The sequence below is a fragment of the Malurus melanocephalus genome, unplaced genomic scaffold, assembly GCF_030028575.1.
Source record: "Malurus melanocephalus ecotype Western Australia unplaced genomic scaffold, MMel_1.1 scaffold_260, whole genome shotgun sequence".
Taxonomy (NCBI): domain Eukaryota; kingdom Metazoa; phylum Chordata; class Aves; order Passeriformes; family Maluridae; genus Malurus; species Malurus melanocephalus.
Window position 1 is genome coordinate 728,885 of NW_026623492.1, and position 24,324 is coordinate 753,208.

At 36.4% G+C, this 24,324-nt stretch overlaps 1 protein-coding gene across 5 annotated transcripts in view; it reads right to left on the reverse strand.

Annotated features, from left to right (window-relative positions):
* The window catches only part of SMARCA2 (SWI/SNF related, matrix associated, actin dependent regulator of chromatin, subfamily a, member 2), a 114,114-nt gene that overhangs the window by 28,338 nt on the left and 61,452 nt on the right, over positions 1-24,324 (reverse strand). For all 5 annotated transcript variants that reach the window (XM_057375865.1, XM_057375861.1, XM_057375863.1 and 2 more), the window contains exons 22-28: positions 23,092-23,178; positions 22,162-22,208; positions 20,623-20,789; positions 17,603-17,766; positions 16,626-16,853; positions 13,140-13,217; positions 8,595-8,813 (exon numbers count right to left, since the gene is read on the reverse strand). In XM_057375865.1, coding sequence (XP_057231848.1) covers positions 8,595-8,813; positions 13,140-13,217; positions 16,626-16,853; positions 17,603-17,766; positions 20,623-20,789; positions 22,162-22,208; positions 23,092-23,178 — 990 coding nt within the window. The remainder of the gene's footprint in view (positions 1-8,594; positions 8,814-13,139; positions 13,218-16,625; positions 16,854-17,602; positions 17,767-20,622; positions 20,790-22,161; positions 22,209-23,091; positions 23,179-24,324) is intronic.

Sequence of the window (24,324 nt, forward strand, 5' to 3'; positions counted from 1 at the left end):
GACTAATAGACTAACACAATCCTTCTAATTTAAAGATGAGCACAAATTTTGTGTGCCCTGAAACTTACTGATCTTACTAATGTAATGTGAAAAGCTTAAAATACAAAGATTAAACTGGTACTTTTATGCACATCAAAGTAAACTCAGTTCCTACCAATAGTGATACCATCAAATATTTTATATCATATGTTCCTCTACTCTCTTATATTTAAGTCTATTCACATATTCTTAAGCAGTCATCTTTTATTCCAAGTTTAAAACATGGAACAGAATTAATGGAAGCAAAACTGGGACAATAAACTCAAACCAAAAAAGATAAAATATCTTATAAAAATTAAATATGTGAGGAAAAAAACCTTACAGCTTTCTGAAACCACTGTATTTTAATTACTTTTTAGTAGGTCTTCACAGATGTCCTGTATCTATTTATTCATGGAAAACAGCTTAAGGATTTTTCCAATAGCATGAGAAACTTGGTTTAAAGATCTATCATTATTAATTTAAGTACTCTGAGGCAATCAAAAACGGGAAACATACAATGTTAAGAGAGTGTGATGTGACAGAAATATACGGCAAGAGGTTAGAATATTCACTTCCTGTGCCAACTGAGGAAAAAAATTTGCTTATAGAAATAGACTGTATTTAAATAATAAATAATAGGAGGTAGCTCTTTATGAGAATTACAATATAGTTTTTTAAAAAGCTTAGAAGAATTTTGAGGAAGACTGCATGGAATAAAACTAAATCAAACTTGGAAAAACTTGCTGAGAAAGCTAAATTACATATATCTCTTACATATTTTATACCAAAACACTATGTTGTGGTGCTAACTTTGAGAAGTTATGCAGTGAGTTCCTTGTCTTCAGGATGCTTCTGAAGACACATATACCTATGTATATGTATATGTATACCTTCTGAAGACACCTATACCAGGACTCACAGTAGAGCCTGACCTTTAATATGCGTATTACAATTGAGAAGTAAAAATATAACATGTACAGTTTCTCTCAAGAAGGCCTATTTGTTCTTCTGGGATAAACTGCAATGCAAATCACAGCCTGATGAACAAAAACTATTACCTAAGCAAACAATAACCAAACAATAGCAAGATTCCTGAAAAGCCAATGACTTAAAAGCACAAATAYAACAAAATAATGTATTGTATAGTAGGTTACAGTATCATAGAGGTGCATACACAAAAAAATTAAGGCTGTAAGAAGCAACTAAGTTTTTGATTCTGCATTTGAAACCCAGCTAAAAATGTCAGATGCAACTGAAAAGATAGATAATAATAGATATCCATGGAACCATGATTTGTAACTTGCTAAACATGACAATTTCAGAGTATGGGACAAAATTACATGGTTGTGGTTACTGGAAAGTTTTTGCAGGATCTTTTTTAAAGGTTAACATTTTACTGCTAGAATGAAGAAGTACACTATTGTACTCAACAAAGACGATACTTCAGATGACTCAGGAAGGTAACTACCAGTCAAAACATGCCTAAGCATTGGCTGAATAACTTTTGAAAAATTCAGTCTGAACTTGCCTATTCTTCCTATCTGTTTAGTCCTTCCATACTTGCTTACATACAAGAAAAGATAAATTGCTTTCGTTTAAGCTGCCACAGAAGTAGTTTCTACAGAAGAGGCAGAAGCACGGTGAACACTTCCCTGGGGAGCCTATTCCAGTGCCCAACCACCCTCTGGGTGCAGAATCTTTTCCTGATATCCAAACTAAACCTCCCTGATACAACTTCAGGCCATTCCCTAAGGTTGTCACTGATCACCACAGAGAAGAGATCACTGACTGACTCTCCCCTTCCCCTCTTGAGAAAGTTGTAGACTGCAAAGTGGTCTCCCCTCAGCCTCTTTCAGGCAGCTGATCCGAATTTTGACCCTCCACAGGAAGAGTGTTTCTGGCATCTTAACCAGACAGGGCCTAATTCTTCTCATGAAAAACTTTCACCTTGAAAGAGTAATGATATAACAAAACCTGAAACCCAAGTTTCAACTCACAGCTTCCAGGCTATATAAACTTGGTGTGTCAGAAGATACAGCTATTTCAAAGCAAATTAGGTTTATTTTAGTCTAATGCAAGCAGTATTTGCCACATTTTTTAAAAATAAGTACTTACATGTCATTACTATTCTAATGTTTTCTAGAAGAGAGTACATTTCCACTTGAAGTTACACTAATAGATGTGTTACGGTACTTTACTTGTAGCATTCTATAGTCAAAATCACAGACCAAAAGAAGAGAATCCTATGAAAATATTGCATAGTTATTCTGAAAAGTAATCCTCATAAACAGCTGTACAGATTTCCTGACTTTAAGTGTTTCACACAAAAAAATGTATTTATCAAACACTAAAGATCACTTTATGAAGAATATCTCTGAAATACTGAAGAAGCATTTCAAAATGTTTTTTTAGTTTCCACAATTAATATTCTCAACCCTGATTCCACATTCTGAGAAAAGACAAGAGAATTTCTGAGAAAGTCACCCAGAGCGTAAATCAGGCTCTTTATAAACTAACAAAGCCATCCTGCCAAAATAGTGAACCACAGCTATCAGATAGCATTTAAATTCCCTCTCATCCATGAAAAACCAAGAAAACACCCTTCTTGCTTCACTAGTTTTAAGTTCATTGCAATGTGAAACTACCTTTTTTCTTCCTTTTCTTAAGTAAATTCTGAATAGAGTTTCATGAAAAGAATATGAAAGATAGACAGTAAGCATACAGAATATAAAAACGGCCTGGTTCAATGCGGCCTTGAAGTCATGCACAACTTTCTAACCCTTCAAAAAGCAGCTTCCACATAAAAAACTTATCAGCCTCACACTGAACATTAAAAAATAGTACCTGGGGCAATCTGATGATTGCTGGTCACGAAATAATCCACACCCTAGGACAGTGGACTTTCAAAGCTTCCAGTAACAGTCTTTTAAACAAGACTTGTTGTGCCATGCAGCTCAACAAATTCAATTGGATCTGCAATTCAATACTACAGAGCAGGGTTTAGATCAGAATGCAATTTCTTCAACTGTCCTGCGCAAATACTCACTTAGGTGATTGTTAAACAGGTTAAGCCGCAATTCTGGAAACTTTGCAACTGTAACCAAAAATGGTACACAGTAGAGACAAAAAGAGAAAAAAAGAGGTGTAGGGGCATTACATAGGTAAACTAGGCAGATAAACTATTCACTGGGAAAAAAGTTGTTTTTTACCTCCTTCTAAGAATTCCAGCCTCCAATACAGACTATAACAATTACAGAATGTAATGCTAATTTTCCACACAGGTAGTTTAGTACCTAACGAAGACTACCTGAAGTAGTGAGGCCTGAACAACAGTCCTTGACTGAGGCCTGAACAACAGGCCCTGGGCCAAAGGTGGCCTCTAGATGAATCCTCCAACCAAATGTTGTATGTATTTACTCATTACTAAACTACTATTAGCAACATGATATATGTATCTGCTCCTTGCTGAAATATGTATTAATCCTTCTGTACTTAGAAACCAGACAAGGCTTTGTTTGGGGTATGGGATCAAAGACAACTCCCTTGGTTCCTCCTTGAGCCCTSGTCAAGCTCTAGGAGAAAACCAACACGAGAATTAAACCAGATGTTCCTGTATTAGAAGTAATGGTAGCTTGCTYGTACAGYTGGACTACTCTCACAGTGAAGCTGGCAGGTTCATTACATGCAAAGGTGCACAAAGCACAGGTTTCCCAGATATCATGGTTCTCCAGTCCTTTGCTCCAACAGCTTCCCCCAGCTGATAGATTGATGAAGAGTAATGCAGGGTAACTGGTGATATTCTTTCTTAATCACTATAGGCATTCTTTTGTAGTAATGATTAGGTGCATTGCTTAGCTTATCCTCTTATAGTTCATGGCTAATGATTATATGCATTGCTTAGCATATCCTTTTGCAGTTTTGCGTTCAGTAGATCACACTATTCCTTAAGTTGATGTCCATGTCACTGTCTCTAACCCTAACAATCAGCAAAACACCACTGTAAAACCAAATTCCACCATCCCAGYTCACCAAAACATGTCTTAAAATATCTTCCTAGTATTTGTTATACGTATTGAAGTTATACATATAGAATATGTAGAAGTGAAGCTCTCTCAGAAAACACAAACCTACTTGAAAACTTATAGTAATTTATACCAAGTTGTACCAACAAGTTGGCTTAACTTTACTATCTCTGTTATCAAACCTAGCTGTTAACAGACTCTTAGAGAGTGCGTAAAATCAGAAAGTTATTTAAAGTTCCAGCTGATGCGGAAACAGTTGAAAACATGCCCAAAAAATTTCCTGCTAGGTAGTTTATTTATTATACAATCTAACTTTATTAAACAAAATTTATGTGGTGACTATGTTGAACAGTACTCACCAGATATTTTGTATGAGCGAGAGCCAGCACTAGTTTTCTTTAAGTAAGATTGATTAATTACAAACCAAATGCATGAATTTCACTTACAACTTTTAGATCAGCAAAACAAGCATGACCTTTGCATGTTTGCATCATATAAACAGGACACTGCTAACTTTGTATTCAGATGTTTCCCTGGACAACATGTAAAATTATTTCAAATTAACACACTAGCACAACTAGAGACTAAAATTTTATTTAATTAAATTGCATGAGAAGCTGAAATCAGATGCACCTGTTTTACGGGTTTTTTACCTACTCAAATCCTCTGTTCTTTGAAGCCTTAGGTAACCAAGTTCTTAACAGATGACCCCTCTTAAAACTAATATGCAATGGCAACAAGCAAAGTATTTTGCAGTATTGTTAGAAGTGGTGCAGGGACAGAACCTGCTAGAGCATGAATTACTTCCAGAATATAAATGCTTTGTAGGATCAGGAAGCAAACTCCTCCTTCCAGCTTTTCTTTTCTAAGGAAATATGGTTGTCATGCCAACGGCTGGAGAACAGCAGGCTGCAGCGACAGCTAGTGATGAAACCCGTTTCTTTCTTAAGAGTTTTCCTGGGAGACTGTAAATGAATTACAGGCTGTTCTGGGCAGCAGCACAATCTCACTAAATACTGCCTCTGATCACAGGTTTAGCTTCCATAATTATTTTGGCCCTTGCTTCCACACTCAGGTACATGACCTCCTAGCAAAAAGGGAGCTGACATACTTGGACAATGTACATGCACGCACACAGAACTTGAAGCGTATGGCAGATCCTGCTGGGATCTGCCAGGACCAGAACTATGTTCTTCAGTGTTGCATGTGCCAGCAGAGAGCTCAGGGTCTAACTGAAAAGGAGCCAGCACCTATTCCACAATCAGAGCTGTGGCTGATGAATGAGGCAACCTCCTTGTCAACTCCCCGAGACATAAAAGAAAAAGAGACAGCTCAGGACTATATACTGATATTATGAAACCAACTTACTGGTCAGAAATGCAAAATTTTATTCAGAAAACCCCTTGAGAAGATAGCTATAAAGCTGTAACAGCAGGCAAAGAAAGAAAAAAATTAGGGGCATCCCTTGCCGTAAAGCAATCTTCTTCTGTAACACTGCAATAAAAACAGACCTATAGTTACCTTTGGAGAATGGAATGACACAGAACATAGCTAAAAGAGTGTCATATGAATTAAAGCATCACTCTTAATTCAGAATTTGCTACCTCTTCTGATATTTTCAGTTCTACTGATCTGGGGTAGTTCACTGCATCCAAGTTAAYAGGAAACAATTAATTCACAGTTTTCATGCACTCTGAAGGACACAATTATAGGTTATAGTGAGGAATCCACAAGATATATGAGGTTTATAAAGTAGATTGAAGTGTATGCTTTAAATTATCTACCACCTTTTTTATGTTTATATAGTTAAGTATTCCCTTGAATATGTTGTACACTACTGTTATGACATCTTCTAGAGATGTCATTACAGAAAAAATCAAAAAATATCAAAGACATAAAAGTGATGCCACTGGGAGGGCAATGGGTATGACAAAGAACTCTGTTTCACTAACATGGAAAATAAGGTAATGCAAAATACTTCAGAAAACTTTATGCACATTTCATTATCTACCCAATGAAGAGTTTTATTCTGAAGGTGCATTAGAAATGTTACATTATAAACCGAATTCCACTGAAGAAACCAAAAAGTATTATCAGTTCCTAGATTTCCCTTGGTTTCATCACACCCTCAAGTGCACCTGAAAGGCATGTTAAACTACGTATACAGTAGAACTACAGTAGTGATTGCAATGCATTGTGAAGCAATCTAACCTAAGAACTCAGCTAATTTGAAAACATGCTTAATCACCCTGTACAGAGAAGGGAGAATGATTTCTCTCAACAGAGTAACAAACCATGGTGAAAAAGGAGCAGTACATGTACCATCCTGCAAGAAGAAGCAAACAATGAAAACAACTACTGTCAAGCATTTGGGGACCTGCTAAGAAATTGTTTTCAGAGTAGTACTTTACAGCTTTTTACCAAATGATCCAGCACTTCAGTGCTTTTAATGTCTTTAGAAAGACAGAACAGAACATATGCATACTACATCTCAAGAGAATACCAAGCTGACCAGCCAAGGACAGGCTTAAAATTCAGAGTAATTTTGGTGAAGAAAATTTGGAGATTATTCAATAAGGGCATATGCTAAATCCTCTTTGGAAGAGAAGACTGACTATATGAAACATGATTTTGAAAAGCTGGCATGGAAGTAGAGCCACAGAAAAGGATTAAGGTCTTATACTGGATCAAAAATTTAACAAGAGTCAATACCTTCCATATTAGAAAATGAAATACTGGATTGTGAGGTGTAAGTACCACAGAAGTTATGCAAAAGTACTCCTTATTCAAATGATGCTGCATCTGGTATTCTGATGTCTAGCTTTTGATCAAACTTGTAGAAAGATATTAGTCACATATAGAACAACTATGGGAAATCAGTGAAAACAATCAAGAGATCTAGAAAACRGGAACTATGGAAAAAGACTGCATAAGCTGTGGTTATTAACCTTATGAATTTACTCAACTGGGAGATAACTCTTCCATGACACAAAGAAATGTTAAAAAAACAAAGTCAGCAGCCTGTTCTGCATGTGCAGAGTTATTAGGACAAAATGTAATTATCTTAAAATCCAAAGCAAAATTCAAGTAAAATGTAACAAAAAGCCAAAAAGTTTAAAACAATCCACTGTGGACTTCTAAGTTCACTGCTCAGGAATGCCTAAGACAGGCCAGATCCTTCTATTATAAATTACCCAGGATTGGATGATTCTGCCTGGAATATGAGAGGGACCAGATGATTTCTTCTTGGCCTGCCATTTTTGACATTAGAGCACTCAAAGTAAGTATCACAGCAAACTCAAGACACAACAATGCCAAAGCTGTCATAGCCAGCGTATTCCATCATTAAAAAAAAGTAGCTTAAAATGACCTTGAACAGACATACACTATACTGTAAGCACTTCCACTGTAGAATAAGGTCAGTGTTCAAGATTCCAAACAGAACTTCATGTTTAAAGATCTTTCTTCTCCACTGACTACTTGAAAATGTCAAGTATCAAACCCCTGTAATTTCACAGACTTGCTTACATTTATAGCTGGTGTATATTCAAGCCTTTTTTTCCCCTAAGCAGCAGATCTAGATTAGCTCATAGTACAGTATTGGACAATGCACTCTCACAAACATCCTATTCAAAATTCAGAAGCGCAGATTTTTATCTTCCTTTTGCAAATTATACAAAAAACCTACACTGTATGTTCATGTTGGTACTGTAACTATTCTACAACAAAACTTACTCTGTCAAACCATGTAAACTAGTTCTGCACTTATAATACTTTGTAAGTTCTAGGAATCACAGTATTATCAAATTTCTGAAAAGCCTTTCCAACAATCTTTTTTCACCTCTTTATCATGCTGCTGGTACCACACTGAAAAGACACATATATGTATTATGATTACTCATTGCATAATATGTATTAAATAMGTATGTATTGAATAATGTGTATTTCAAAGAACAGTAAGAGACAACATTCCAGATCTGATGCCAGTTAAGTTTAGAATCCTTGCTTTCAGGTCTCAAATTCTGATATCATTTATCAAATATTTGATCTCAGTGGAGTCAATAAACGCTCAAGACTTGGAAATTAAATAGCCTGAGAGAAAGAAAATGTAAGTGAAGATTTTTGGATTCTTAAAAGGATTAAATTCAGGTATTTAAAAACATAATAAGCTTCTGCAGCACAGAAAGTTTTAATATACACTGACCAGTAGTTTTCAGGAACAATAAGGAATTCTTCATGTATTTGAAAGACTACATTTACGGAGGTCCCAAAAGATGTAAGAAATACGTCAAAATCCATGGAAATAAGAACAGTTCCAATAGAATGCTATCGTAGTTCTGATTCTGCACTTAGTAACACTGGTTTAAGTTTCTGCAATACAGTTCAAAACTTACACTTTCAACATAGCAGCAGAAGCTGGATGAGGATATTTTAGGCCTAACTTCTACCCTGCGCTCTTCCCTGGTGCAGTCTTCAAAATGAAAAGCTCACCACAAATGAATCAATTTCAAGTGTAAAAAACAACCAACCAATCAAAAAGGCACAACCTACCCGCAGCCACTGTTTCTCTGTAAGAGCGTCACTGTAGTCCACATCCCTGCGTTGACGGGATCCTCTTCCAAATATTTTCTCTTCTTCTTCTTCACATGTAAGCCTTTCAACTTCAGCATCATCCTTAATAATCCAGGATGGTAATTCATCCTCCTCCATCAAGCGGGGCTTACGTTTAGGGTTTCTGGCATCCTCCCTGCGACGATCCATGTCCATGCGCTGCAATGGCAATTGGAAAAGGATAAAAACATTTTAAAGCAATTATTAAGTGAACCATGTCAATGCCTACCTATCTAATGACACTTGAAACTTTAAATCAAGTTCTTCACAGGTATCTCCCTCTTATGATACTCCTAAATACTTCCAAAATGCAACTGTAAAAAGAAGCTATACTCAATTGTGCATTTGCAGTCATATTCACTACTCCATAACTATTTTTCATCAAAGGAACTACGACAATACAGCAGCCAAGTGACACAAAGCAGATCACAAGAACACTGCTGTTTTACTATTATGGAACTAAACAGAGTAACTGAAAATACATTAATTTTGTGAGCTTGAATATCAGAATGAAATTTAGAAGTTGACACTAGGAACAAAGAATCAAAAGAGAATTAATAAATTCAAAGAAAAGCTTGTTTACACAGAGCCAGAAAGCCAACATGCTTACACCTCTGAATTCTTTCCTGATGTTACTGCTGTACTAAAAAAAAAATCAAAACACAAAAATACCAGATAAGGTTATGTAAAGCATTAGAACTTTAGAAGGTAATGTTAAGACTTTCAGCTGAAATTTATATAATCATTCATTTCAAATGTGGTGAACAATTAACTCAGAAAAGATACATGATATGGAGGATACCGTTCCATGATCTACTGTAGACTCATCAGTGAAGTGAAGTGTTTTATATTCCTCCTGGGGAGGCACCCACCTCTACTGACCATATGCTGACTATGAACTGCATCTGTATTTTCTTAAATACTCAGATCAAGTAAAATGAATAGGCACTTCAAATAGGCCTTTTGAAGAGTCATCAGTACTTAACACTCAGTAATTGGCTGCTAAGCAGAGAAAACAAACAGATGGCCACCAACATTTAATTTTTTTTATTTGAAAACATAATGTAAATAGATGGGCATCAGAATTGGCTGTAGCAATGTAAGAGGCTACTGTTTTGGCCACTAAACCTTCATAAAAAAGCTCTCAATTATGTGCAAATGTCTCCCTTGCATGAATGATGCTGTATTTAACACATGACACCAACTAGACATACCAATTGTAGTCAAAACACAGACAGGAATAAATTTAGAGGTTTTATCTCTCCAGAGGGACAGCTCAAATCCAGACAAATTTAAAAATTGAGGTGTAGTATGGCACTGTTGAATATGCTGAATCCTTTCTCATCTTGGCACTTCAAAAGCCTTTCTAAAACACTACCTCAGGAAGAGCATCTTGCAACTTGTCTTTATCATTTTGCCTGGTGCACTGTATAAAAGCAGAATACAAGATGCGTGTCTTCAGTCTGCAAGTCCATCTACATTCAAAAAGCAATTACAAATACATGTGGGTTTTCCCTGTTCCCTACTACTTCAGACAACAGTGAATGGGCTGTTCAGCCTGTAGTTGTTTACAGCAGACTTCCATATTTCACCCTTTGGAGAACATCTCATTTAACTGGAATTAATTTCAAAAGAGTTGCATTCAAGCCAGACATGTGGCTTGGATTATTGCTAACATGATGAACAGAAAGCTGCACCAAGAGACAGCTCAAATTGGATAAATTAAATAGATTTCTCTATTATTTAGCAGAGAATTTAGTGAATTCAGGGACATTGTATTTTAATATCATTAAGTACATTAAGGCAATACTGAAACTCCCTATTTTTTCTCCAATGACCGTGTTTCTGTGTCTAAGACAAAGACTGAACACTATGATAGCATAGTATATTATAATAACTGTTTCCTGAAATAAAAGTGCGTGGAAAGAAAAATTAAAGACACACTCAGTTAAGTATCAGAGATACAAACTGACTTTTTCTGAGGATACTACTCAAAACATACTTACATGTGGGAAACCTCTGGTTTTATCTTCTCATATCTTCCCAAAACATGTGTGTCCAAGAGAGAACTACATTATTTTTATATAACTAATAAAGAAATTGTGTGTTCACTATCCTCAATAAGGCCCAAATGCCAAAAATACAAAGAAGTCCTACGCTAACAATACTTAGACCTAAGCCACGAACTTAAATGCTGGCACACTCAAGGTCTAAAACTTCCAGTATAGAAAAATCACAGAGCACTGCTGTCCTGTAAATTGTGAACAATTATCTTAAATTTTCCAAATTATAACTAAAAGAGTCCTTGAAAAAAATATTCAAGCTACTCAAAGTAAAAAACCTTAATTTATACACTCAGTTCTGCTAGACTACCATTTTGGATTCAAGGAGAATAACAGTATTAGCACAACCAGTGTTTTGATACTCATTTGGCCTTCCAATTGAAAYGTATTTTCTACATCAGAAATCAGGATTTTTTAAATTTTTTTTTAAACTTCATTTAAGCAATTATAACATTAAAAGCAACCAGTTTTTCTCCAGAAAAATAACTTGTTGAAGCACACTTATGAAATGACAAGAGTTGCACAGATCATATAAACCACTGATTTTTCTCTGAGTACTATCTTTTTTTTTTCACTATGTGCAGCCTTTAAAAGCCATGGGAACAAAGTCCACTTGTTCACACCTTCTTTCTGAAGAGTGTATTTAGCTCTGCAACTACATTTCTCAGGTCCTAAGTCAAACAAGATTTCTAACCTGCAAAATGACTACAGAAGAGCTTCTCATGGAACTCATCTCTCTTTCCTCTTGTTTTGGAACTGTTCACCTCAAAAAAGTAAAATAAATGCTTTTACACACCTAAGACTAGTCAAATTAACAAACCCAGACATATTTTTTTCCTGGATATTGCAGTCTGCTGAGTTCTGATTACTTATATGCAACTTTATAGGTGATGAGGCAGCACAGGTATCACTACTGTAAGGAGAATACAGACTACCTTTTGCTCTTTATCTGACTACGAAAGACTTGAAATACTGATAGATAGACAAATAGCTCTGACTGCCAATTTTGCTTTCCAGATTTTTCTTTTTTAAAGAAACAGTTCAACAAATTTTTATTAAACACTTTGAATTATTTCTTAGCCATTAATATTTAATTGTATTTTTTCTGTCTAATTCCAAATCCCTGGCTTTCAAGGCATGTTAGTTTTACCTCTGCAAATTTGTAAATTTTTACTACTAACGCCTGACTTTCCCTTAAAAACTTTCATTAATTTAACATGAAAAACATAGCCCACATAGCTTTATAAATTAATCAGACACATGACTTGAAGAGATACCAAGCCAGTTCTAAGACACTAAAACACTGGAAGGAGCTGGGGACGTCCTCAAAGGTAGGGCGGGACCGCAGACAGATCTCTACAAATGAGAGGGCCGGGCAGTCACCAACCATATGAAGTTAAAAGGGACAAGAGCCAGGATCTGAAGGAGAAATCAGAAGTTTTCTGCTTGCAGCAAATCTACTTTCACAGAACTAAGGGTATGTTTAGTCAATAATTCAGATGCAATTATTTCTTTTGAATTTTGGATCAAATGGCCACCTCTTGGTTTCTATAATGTAAATCTCCTTACACCCAAATCACTGATGGAAAGTTTAAAAAGACAGATGTCTGTAAGCACTCATTTTCTGTGCAGCCTGGCTTTAGTGATTTAAGTTCTGAGACTACACTTAATGAAGCTTAGCACGAAAGCACTGAACTGACAAGTCAGCAATGACAGAGGAACAATTATACAGGGGAAAAAGGCCTTTTCCAACTGTGTACTTGAACAGTTGTCACTTACGTAAAAAGTGTGCCTGCACACTTGCGTAACAACAAAGTTTTGCAGATGAATCCTTGAGCAGAGGACAATGAGGGACTAAAACCCTGTGGTCCCATCAACAGTTGTTTCTGTGGATTCCACCTGATACACTTTCATTGATATATGTGGGAGTGTCTGTGTTGTTACACCTTGCAGAACTAAGCAGCCTCCATAAAGTTTGAGAGAATAGTGCTCTACCTTCAGTACTTAAGTACTGCTCTGTACTGTGCCAGTGAAGCCCAGAGGTACTTCAGATGGTTAAGCTCTTGTAACTGTCCTTGCCAATATCAAATACAAAAGTAAGAAGAAATATTGCATAGTTAAAGTACGCTGTAGAATTAGCAAGACAAACTGTGACAAACATTTTGCACTGTAAATTTCTCAGGTTGTGTGAAACTCTTCCTTCAGATTGTCACCATTCCACTGTACTGACAGCAAGCATCACTGAAGTCTGTCACTTGAGGAACTCAGCATTTAAGCAGATGTTTCTTTCCCCAGATGTACAATGCAAGTAAATAAAACTTATTTCTCCACTACATTTTGAAAAACTTGAGTGACAAAAACGTTAAGGCCTTCATTAAAAACAGTAGAGAAGATAAGCTATTTATGATCGTATCATCCTTACCATAAAGAGATCAAATTCCTCCTCACGTCGGGCAATCATCTGATTCAGAGTCTCATCATCAGGAACTTCATCTTCCTCCTGGTCAGAAAGATGAATAAACCGATTAGAAAGCACTCACATGCAACTTGAAGTGAGAGCCTCCATCAGCTCACAGCTCCACTGACCCTCTTTTGCTGACAACACGTGTAAAGCACTTAAACTGAAACCAAAATTTTTAGAGTGTTTACCTATTCAGAAGTAACAGACTAATACAGTAAGAGTGACAAATGGGACTTACTACCACCTTCAAAATCGAGAATGAGGAAATAAGCAAATACGCAACCAGGAGATTTTGCGCTGTGGTTTTCCRGGGTCAGAAGCATGGTTACTGCTTTTGTTAAAGTGGATGTATTTCCATTCTGCTATTTTACAATATTCCCTCAGAAATACCATTCCATATTTTGAGGTCTTTGCCACTAAAGCAGGAAAAATGAAAAATTCCTGATTAAACGAAAAAAATATGAAACATGTCTTTATACTGGAAAATAACCCTACTAAATCACTTTCGCTTGACCATTTTCTGCTTGAAAATTGAATACAAACATTTATTTACTGCAGACAAAATGGATTATTTCATAAAAACAGAAATAGACACTAGAAAACCAATTTAGAACTGTACTGTTCAATGCAAAATGTTAAAGCTGAACAGTTATGATACCCATCTTAAAACAAAGCCCACAATGTTCAGTTTTCCTCCCTGAATTATTCTGAAACCACAGACAACAGGACACTCAAAAAAAAAAAACCAACCCAAAAAAAAACCAAAACAAAAAAAAAAACCCAACCCAAAACTAGAGTGATTTCTACAAGGGGTTTTTCTGAACCTGTATTACAGTATGCTGTAGACCTACAACACTTCATGAAAAGTCGTGTTTTGAACCCAGCTTAGTGGCAGTATAGAATACTGGATGTAGCATCCAAAAAGTTAACATCCTGTGGCTTTTTTTCTGAAATAAAGAGAAAAGTCATTTATATATCCACACACCTTATCTTCCCTCCTCTGTCAGGATTTCTACACCTCAGAAGAAAAACCGAAACAGTTCTCATTAATGCAATTCTCAAGGAACATCTTTGTACCTTAACATATAATTTAAATTTTAACATGAACAAGGCAACTGGGAAAGTGATTAAGAGAGTAGCYCTCCTCACTTCTAGTCACTGCTCTTTCAACAATCACAAAAAGGAAGTCACATGATCACACATACAGAGAAAAAAAGATACTTTTATAAATGTGATCACCATGAAAGTTCCGTACACTTCCTTATTATCTCAGAGTAGCTTTTGACCTGAAAAAAATAAGAGAACCCTGTAACAAGAGTGTCAATATTATCTGTGGTTAGGCTTAATAATCCTACTGTCAAACAGGTAGACCTTGCAAAAGAAAAAATTATAAATAAAGTCCAGTACCAACAAAAAATTACTCTGTGAACAAGTTACTTCTAATCACTTGTCATACATTGCTATTATTCTAATGTATCTTCCTAAAGACACAGAAATTACCTTTCTGCTTTATCTGACACTGCTAAAAAAAAAAAACAGATCAAAAAGAAGGAAGAAGAAAGAAAACTACGKTAAGTCTTGATGTTGAGCTTAAAAAAAACTACTAAAAAACTATGAACAGAACATAGTGCTCTACATACAAGTGTGAAAAGTTTAAAGCATGCTTAGCATGGGAATATTTAACTAGATGATCAGTAAACCATATTTTGCTAGTCCACATTTGCAAGTCAAATTTGTTTCAACAGTCTTGATATTTTAACTTTTCAATGAGAGATTTACTTTTTTCTCTTCAATCTCCCATTTGATACTCATTGCTGCAAAGAATCAGCAATGGCTAACCAGTGCAGTATAAATTCAATTTCTCTTAGTCCCTCAAAAGTTTGAGTGTGCAGTTTTGAATAGTCTCTGTTCACAAAGTATTACTTGAAAGCTTCAGCTCTGAGTCAGACTGCAAACATCAACACTTTGAAGACTCATGCTGGGCTATGGCAAATAAACCTCTTTAAAATTTGCTTGCTTCAGGATGGCAGACGAAGTATATTTGAACAACACACAAGAAGCAAATTGTTCTGAAGTCATCTATGAAATAAGGCATGTCACACAGGTCTGAACTACAGCCCAGACTTCTGAAACACTGTCAGATAAATGCTTTGGAAATAAATTTATATCTAATTTATTTTTTTTTTAATCACTGGGTTACTGAAAATGACTGAGGGTTTTAAGTTAATCCATCTACTCACACAGATAGTGTGGGCTGTTTTAGAACTACAGATCTACATACCAAAAGTAAATGGGACACATGTATCACCCCATTTCAGCATTAGCACCACAAATAAAAGACAATTACTGATAAAAATGTCTGTCACTCTAATTTCTATGAAAAATATTAAAACAATGCAGAACTTAATCATGTTTTCCTAAATGCACAATACTGAGTTTATGTGAAAGGATTAATGCCTGAAGATGTAAATTACTCAATCTTTGAAACTTTACTCCATATAATAAAGGATGCCAGAGAAACACAGGATACAGAATCTTGTATCAGTGTGCACCTTATTCATACATAACAACACACACTCAGAGACAAGATCAGTCTCAAAAGCTCTTTCTTTAACCAGTTATTTTCAAGGTGGGAAAAAGTCAATGCTGAACAAGAGTTTACGTTTGTGTGAGATCAGCATAATTGACATATTCATTTAATTTCTCCCAAATACCACTTTCGTCCAAACACTGAATTTTGTACAAATTAGGAGTGGAGTCTGCAGTAATAGGTGAAAGAATGGATTCATCATTCCAGAATCACAGTTCTATAAAAGAACACSATGAAAAGGCAGGGACATTCACTCTATGACTCTATATGGTGACACTAACATAAGAAAAGATTTGACAGCTCTTTTCAAACAGATTTCTTGAAGAGAAGCGCTAATAAGAAGTCCAGGCTGGACACAGCACCACAAAGAAATAGTTACTTTCTGGCTTGCCCTAAGCCCAAGGCACATCAAAGCAGATCTTAACTCTTAACTAGGTTCCAAAATAATCACAATAAACAGGGTTTTTCAGGACTCAACCTAAGCAGTAGTAGCTGATCAGCATGTCTGAAAATCAAATTGCCTAGTTCAACACATATACTGGATTTAGGAACTGGTTTAAAATACGTTCTGGAAAAAATCTTTGTTTGAATGCAATAATTATAAAGAGTAGAATTGCTTTTAAATCACAATGCCTAATTGTACCCTATGATTTAATCATAACCATTACATCACAACAACAGGTTACAATCCAGTCCTGTGACCATAAAATAAGAAAAAAATTAAGTTATTTCTCTGACTGGATGGTAAGAATTACAATGACATTTCTAATTTCAGGAGTTACGATAATCTTGATAAATGATRGGAAAAAAGTTATTTCCTGAAACTCTTGCTTAGTAATTATTTCTAACTACCTTACCTCATTTTCTTCTTCATGCTCCAATATAGCTTGTAGGAATGCTCTCCTTTCATGGCTTGAAGATTTCTGATCAAACATTCCTGCCTGAATAACCTTCTGATCTACATTCAGCTTATACTTTGCAGCAGCAAGTATCTTCTCTTCCACACTGTTGACAGTGCACAGTCGCAGGACTCTAACTTCATTCTGCTGACCAATTCGGTGAGCTCTGTCCTGGGCCTGCAAGTCCTGTTAGGCAGAGAACACAAGATAATTTAACAGAGAGAGGGAACAGAGGGAGCTTAAAACTCTTAGCTTCGCTTCTTTTACTTTTACATGTGGCCATTGAGTATAATGTRATTTGCATAGATTTGCACAACAGCTGAAAACACACACAGAGCTATGTACTTTCAGAGATATAAAATTCATTTTCTTACAAATAAGAAAATAAAGGTGGTAAAGACATAATTCAGTTACTTTTTCTGGATTTTTTAAATAAGCGAAGTGGTGTGATACCTTCTTTTCCTAGTGATTCATACTTACTAACCACCTACAGAGTAAGTTCCGTGTCTCAGGCAAAGACTACTGCACTCACTTCATCACCTAATTTCATGAGACAGGTAGCACTTGGAATAGCCTTAACTAAAGTACTGCAGACTTCCATTCCAAAGGGAAGGAATTCTAGGGAGCTGATTATTATATCCTATRGTTAAAGAATGAGTACAGTTATACAGACATAGCAGGTTTATAACACTCTTAGTGCTGAGGATACCCTGAGACTCAGATAAAATCTATACGCAGGCATAGAATTAGCTCACTGATTGATACCAAAAATTTCCTGATTGTGGCAGTGTGCCTAATTCCTCTCAAAGCAGYATTTTATCTCCTACCTGAATTTTTCCAATCATCCCAAGCCCTATGATCTATTTAAAGATCCAACTCAAAAAAGCAACATGAATTCTCTGCACATTTCATGAAGATAAGAAAATAAAAATAACCTGATGAGGATTCCAGTCACTATCGAAGATTATAACTGTGTCAGCAGCCTGGAGATTTAAGCCTAGCCCTCCAGCCCTGGTACTCAGCAAGAAGATAAAGTATTGCGATCCAGGTTCATTGAACTTCTTCAACAGAGCAGCTCGATCCTCTGATTTTGTTGTGCCTGAAAAAAAAATTAAAATATCGTATAATAAAGATGTGAACTGAAATTATATAAATACAGTGTCAGTTACTAAAGGAATCTTTGAAAGTGCACTGGTTTTTTACACCTCTGCCACATTTTCCATAACGCTAGACATGAATGTTTAGGTCAACTGCCTATCACATCCAAGAGATGGATTTCTAAATGTCTCTTTTAAAGTATTTGTTTTGACATTACTGAAGTAGATCTTAAAATGCTGGCTAACGTTGTTATACCTTTTTATAAATCACATAAATTTCAATTGAAGCTACCATATACAAACAGAAGAGAGTTCYAGTTTTGATTAATGCCTTCTGGCTACAACAGCATTACATATTTTTAAAAGCTACTTTTATAGTGATTTATCAAAATGTCACTATTTGCCTTCTGAGTCATAGTTAGTAACAAAAGACTAACACATAAAATGTCCCACCTTGGGGGCAATACAGGTACAGAAGATGAAATTACAAAAATTTTTTTATTAGTATGGTGGTGGTGAAAGTTGAGTATGCGAGCAAAAGAAGAGGAATTTACAACTTCCTATCAGCAACCAGATGTCCAGCCACTTGCTGGGAAGCAGGGCCTTAGCATCTGTAATGACTGACTGGGAAGACAAATGCTGTAACAAGCACCCTGCATCCTCTTCTTTTCCCTCAGATTTTAGTGCTGTTTAAGCCCTTTGGTCAACCCAGGTCACCAGTCTCAACTGTGTCCCAGCTGGCATTCTACACCACAGTGAGAGAACTAATTTGTGTGCCCATTTCAAAGTTCCATTTTGCATTCAAGGATAATACTGGTTAACTTCATGTTCACTAATATTTGTAAAGGATAAGAATATTTCTTGCTATTACTTTTTCTTCTCACTAAACCATGAAGCTAGGAGTCAATTTAAAATGCTGTTAAAAAAATATTTAGAAGATCCTTCAAGTCTCGCTCACACTGTTCTCAGTATTTATCTTACATCATAGTTTTCTTCATTGTTTTTCATCTTTCTCGCAATAGAGAACGTATTCTGACAAATGCTGCTGGTCCTACGTAACACTACAGTGCGTGACATAAAACATTAAGTAAAAGTGATCACTATTTCAGAAGCTCAGTATGAGGCAGAAATTATCAACATGGAAGAAGACCAAAATGGAAACCTCTTTCAAACAGTTTTAAGACTCAGGTGGGATATGCTATTTTTAGTTCTTCTTTCTTAGAATTTAGGGAATCATTAGAGAATCAAATAGATCAGAAAAGACCTCTGAGATCATCGCGCTCAACCTGAAACCAAATAACACCTTGTCAACTCGACCACAGCACTGAGTGCCACATCCAATCATTCCTTAAACACCTCCAGGGATGGTGACTCTCCCATGCTCCTGGGCAGCCAATTCCAATGCCCAATCATCCTTTGTGTGAAGAAATGGCTAATGTCCAACCAAAACCTCTCCTGGCACAGCTTAAGACTGTTCTCTTGTCCTGCTGCTAGGAAAAGAGACTGACCCTCACCTGGCTACAGCCTCCTTTCAGGGAAGTGTGGAGAGAGATTGTAACAGAGGCTAAACAACCCCCGTTCCCTCAGCTTTTCCTCATAGGACTTAGGCTCCAGACCCTTCACCAGTTCTGTCGCTCTACTCTGGACATGCTTCAGCAGCTCAAATGTCCTTCTTGCAGTGATGGGCCCAGAACTGAGCACAGGATTTGAGGTGTGGCCTCCCCGGTAGGTATTCACTCAGCACAGGGGGACAATCCCTGCCCTGGCYCTGCTGGCCACACCATTGCTGATCCAGGCCAGGATGCCATTGGCCTTCTTGGCCACCTGGGYACACCSTGGCTCATGTTCAGCCGCTGTCACCAGCACCCCCAGGTCCTTTTCCTGTGGGCAGCTTTCCAGCCACTCTGCCCCAGCCTGTGGCACTGCCTGGGGTTGTTGTGACCCCAGGGCAGGACCCAGCCCTGGCCCTTGTTGAACTTCACACCCTTGGCCTTGGCCCATGATCCAGCCTGGCCAGATCCCTCTGCAGAGCCTTCCTGCMCTCCAGCASATCAGCACTCACACCCAGCTTGGTGYCATCTGCGAATCTGCTCAGGGTACTTTCACTCCCCTCATCTGTATCATCCATAAACATACTGAACACTCAAATGAGATACTGAACAGAATAAAGATAATGAGTAATTCTCCACAATGTTTCTAAACCAYCTTTTCATTCTAAGTAACAAAACATATGAACGAATTGAGGCTTTGGATCTTCCTGTGAAATTAAGGCACAGCCCTGAAATTCAACTGTCCTGAGAAGAGCAGTTGAATTTTAAACAGATAAAAATGCATTTATTCCATTGGAATTGGGCTTAAAACTGGCATTATCATCTCTCAYCATGAGAATACTTTCAGGCAAGTTAGACAGTGATGACTTATTGGGATCCTGGATTCCAGACTCTGTGTGAAAAAGAAATGAGCCTCTAAGCATCAAATTTACATATAATCTGCATTCCTGGAATGGGCCTGAGTGTTAATCCAAAGAATCCATCAACCAAATGGTCTGCAGGTTAAATAGATAAGACAGAGCAAATTAATTCTACCGAGAGAAGTAAAGGTATGTCTTTGTCAGCACCTTGTCTGGAAGAATACAGGAAATTCTAGTAAACTGCCACTAGGGTCTACTGCCATAATTTCATCGTAAATACACTTGAAGGATTATAAAATAGTRTTCTGAACTTGTCCTTACTTTCGTATACTCACATCACAGCACTGTTATGAAAATACTAGGAGGATAATCCAGGCTCTCGTGCTTAAACTGATGAAAGATGCTACCTCCTATCTTAGTATTTATACTTTTTTTCCATTTAGCTTACCATCAAGACGCAGGTAAAGGAAATTTCGAAATGCAAAGTAGTCTTCCATAATGGTCATGAGTGATGTCATTTGACAGAAAAGAAGCACACGATGGTTAGTAGCTCGTAACTTTGGTAGAATACGATCGAGTAGCTCAAACTTCCCTGAGGCCCGATAAAGTTCAGCTCTGTTGGAGAGAAGCAGCACAGTAAATTCCAGAACACACCCACATTTAGAAGTCTGTTGTCCTTATCATGTCAAAATATAACAAAAAGACTAATTTACTTAATCTAAACAAGACCAATGGCACTTTATTTAAAATTGCATACGTAGATTAAAATAAACACATGTAAARTCCTGATTTTTCTTTAATTACAAAAACTGTGAAGACTTTCAATCACACAGAATATCTTTCTTTATGAAAATCAATTGTTTTTCATCATTTATTAGAAAAAATGTTCTTAGCTAGATAAGCATTTTATAAGCTAAGACAGTCCCCTGCTAGTTTTGTTTTTAACTGCCATTAAAAATAACTTTCAATTGCAAATGCAGTTTCAAGTTGTATTCATAAGGCCTATGTTGGAAACAACCCCCTTTCCACTCAACTATTACGCACATGGAAGTTAAATACAGCAAACTTAACTAATATATGGAGATAATGGTGTTAAGCAGTGTTTAGCTGCTTTGATTAGCTAGTCTTTTTTTTCCTATGGAAAGAGTTGCAAAACTGACTCTTAGTACTGAAATTCACCCCGTAAACCAGAAAATTAATACAAGTAAATATAACACCTAACTCAGCATGACAGTGATAGGCTTTACAGAAATAAACTTCATGCAACTTTTCTCTAACCTTGAGTCTGTACCAAAATACAATTTATCATTAGCAAGGTACAAAATTCAGAAGACACACAGCCTTCTGATATGCATATATCTGTAATCAGCCGAAGACTAAACTGTTTAGGAGACAAGTATTCTGGTATACTAGCTAAGGAGACAAACACACTGGTATATTAGATAACGAAAAAAAAAAWTTTCATTAACACCTAAACAAGAAGCAAGTCAGCTGGATGACACACATTTTTGTTTAGAAAGCATCCATTAACTTCACAGTTGCACAGACTGTCAAGGAAAAAAAAAGCAAATAATTTTCATTTCAGATAATGGAAGAAATGCTACTTAAATTTTGAATAAAGGTATTCAAGAAGGAAAAGCAGAAGGCAAAAGTAACCAGAAAGARTAGAAAATCCTAACAGGTATCTCTGAAGAGCCATTTCAATGAACTTCAGATGGTATATTACTTAAAAATAAGAGGAAAGAAAGGAAAGGAAGGAAAGGAAGACACAGGTWTTTTATGCGTGCCATCCTGAAAGAGATGGACAGTCATGAAAAGATCGTGTAACACTTTTAGTAGTGTTTGGTTTTGCTTTACATAGGTGCCCTGCACTTCCTGTGTCATTGTACAAACCACTTGAGTTTGCGAACGTGTGGCTTCCAGAAAAAGAGTATCATCATTAATTCTTAACAACACTATGGACAGGAGGAAAAAGAGAAAGAGTTACCCATTAATTACACCATTGGAGTAGCCCAAATGTTCAGCGAAGGACTCCTGCAAAGTCATAAGCAATAAACATATTACAAACTCATAGTAATCAAAAATTATGAATTCCTACAGAAATCAAGTTAAATATATGAGCATTGGGATTTGAGTTCAACAACATTCACATTCTCAGAAATCACCCTGTAGCAACAGTGTTTTGCTAAAGGTTTTCCCATAATACTTGAAATTTAACATTTGCAGAAGTGACTTCTTTTGCCAGATTACAAATACAGCAGAACCCTAATTTATTTACACTAATTAGTGTAAGATCCATCTACAAATTACTCAGTTTCTCAGCATACAAGGTAATTTGTATGATAAGAGTGAAAACTACAATAATAATACATSACTAAATAGGTACTTAACTATATTTTCATAAATGTAGCCACATTTCAGAAATCTACCACACTTTCTATCTTCCCAGATCTATTTATGTACTTAGGTCCTAATGAGAGATTCTATACAGTACATTTTTGCTGAAAAAACAAATTGAATAGAATAGAACAATTTTAGTCCACACTGCAGAAGATTAGCAGTCTGCTARTTACATAGATTCTACACACTGTATTTTGAACTAATGTCTGTCCATCAAAAATTTGGTGTATGTGGATACCAARTTGTTCTGGGCTGTCTTTAAATTTAACAAAAAGCCCTTCACTTTTTAAAGACACTATTCCATAACATTAAATACTTTAAAACTAGACTTTGCATTATCAGTAAAAAGGTGACACCTCTGGACTATAACAAATGTTTTTTTCAAATCTGTCCTTTTCAGTATAAATTATGTGGACAGAGATGTCCTCTCTCACACAAATAAGCTTTGGCAGCAGTTTCTATTATGTTAGCCATCTGAACAAAAACAACCCTCAAAATCATATCTATCAGTTCTTACCTCAATGTGCTGAAACATATATGGGTGATTGCATATCTTTCTCAATTGCATGATCGTGTTCATGAGAGTTTTTGCCCCACCTTTTCCCTAGGGGTACAAACAATGGAAACCAAATTATTAATTTCTTATCTTATGAATATAACCTTTTAATATATTTTTTTCCCAAACCTGAACACTGCATCCGTAAGAAAAACAAAAAATGAAACAAAAAGCCCAGTAAAACTGCCCAATACTGCACTGAAAATACAACTGAGGAACAAAAATTAAAGCCTTTAAAGCGTTTAAACTACGAAGGTAAGCTGCAATGTCCATGGAAAAAAAACCTTTGTCTCGAGTTAATTAAGCACCACTGAAGAAAACAATTTGACTGCAAAAACTAGGAAGGTAAAATAAGATACTGAATGGAAAAGTCACCCACTGTACCAATGTAACCTGAAAAAGGATTATGGATACATGACTGCACTGCATCAGCAATATACACACGGTGCAAACTGAAACTTTTGCATTCTAGATATTCTGCAGTGTCCTTTCGAAGTATTTCACATTTACTACAGTATTTCAAATTTGTTATAATGTGAAAAGTTGATGAATGGCAACTCTTTCACTCTGCATTAACTGGATTAAGTCCCATGACAGCAWAACCAACATTTATTCAACATTTACTAACAGAGTCTAAATCTGACTACATGACTTTGAATCTTACTGTTCTCTTAATGAATTTTGTGACCAACAGATCTTGTAAGGATGAATGCAAGCATACAGTCCCAGCTGGCTGAAACAAGGCTTAACTAATAGCTCTGAAAGACAAGACAAATGACCTCCTGTAGCCATTACTGCCACAATCACAATTATTCAGATACATTACTGTATTAAACTCAGCCAAGGGAAATGCTGTTTTTTCTCAAACACTGCCTGTTTGCAGAAAGGCACTGAAACTACACTGAAACCAGGCAGTATCTTCTCCTCGTGAATAGCTGCAGTCTTGTAACTGAAAGGCATGCCTGAGGTTTCTCTTCCCATGAGAGACACCGGTAGTAAGAGTCTACACATTAACTTTGTAAAACAAAAATCATATTGTTAACATGTTTAATCATAATACATGATTTCCTTCTGTGTTGGTTTTGCTTGGCCCAGTTTTTGCAAGTGGGGGGCCAAAAAGATGGCGCCCGTGAGAAGCTTCTGGAGGCTTCCACCATGTCCAGCAGAGCTGATTGCTGTTGGCTCTGAGGATGA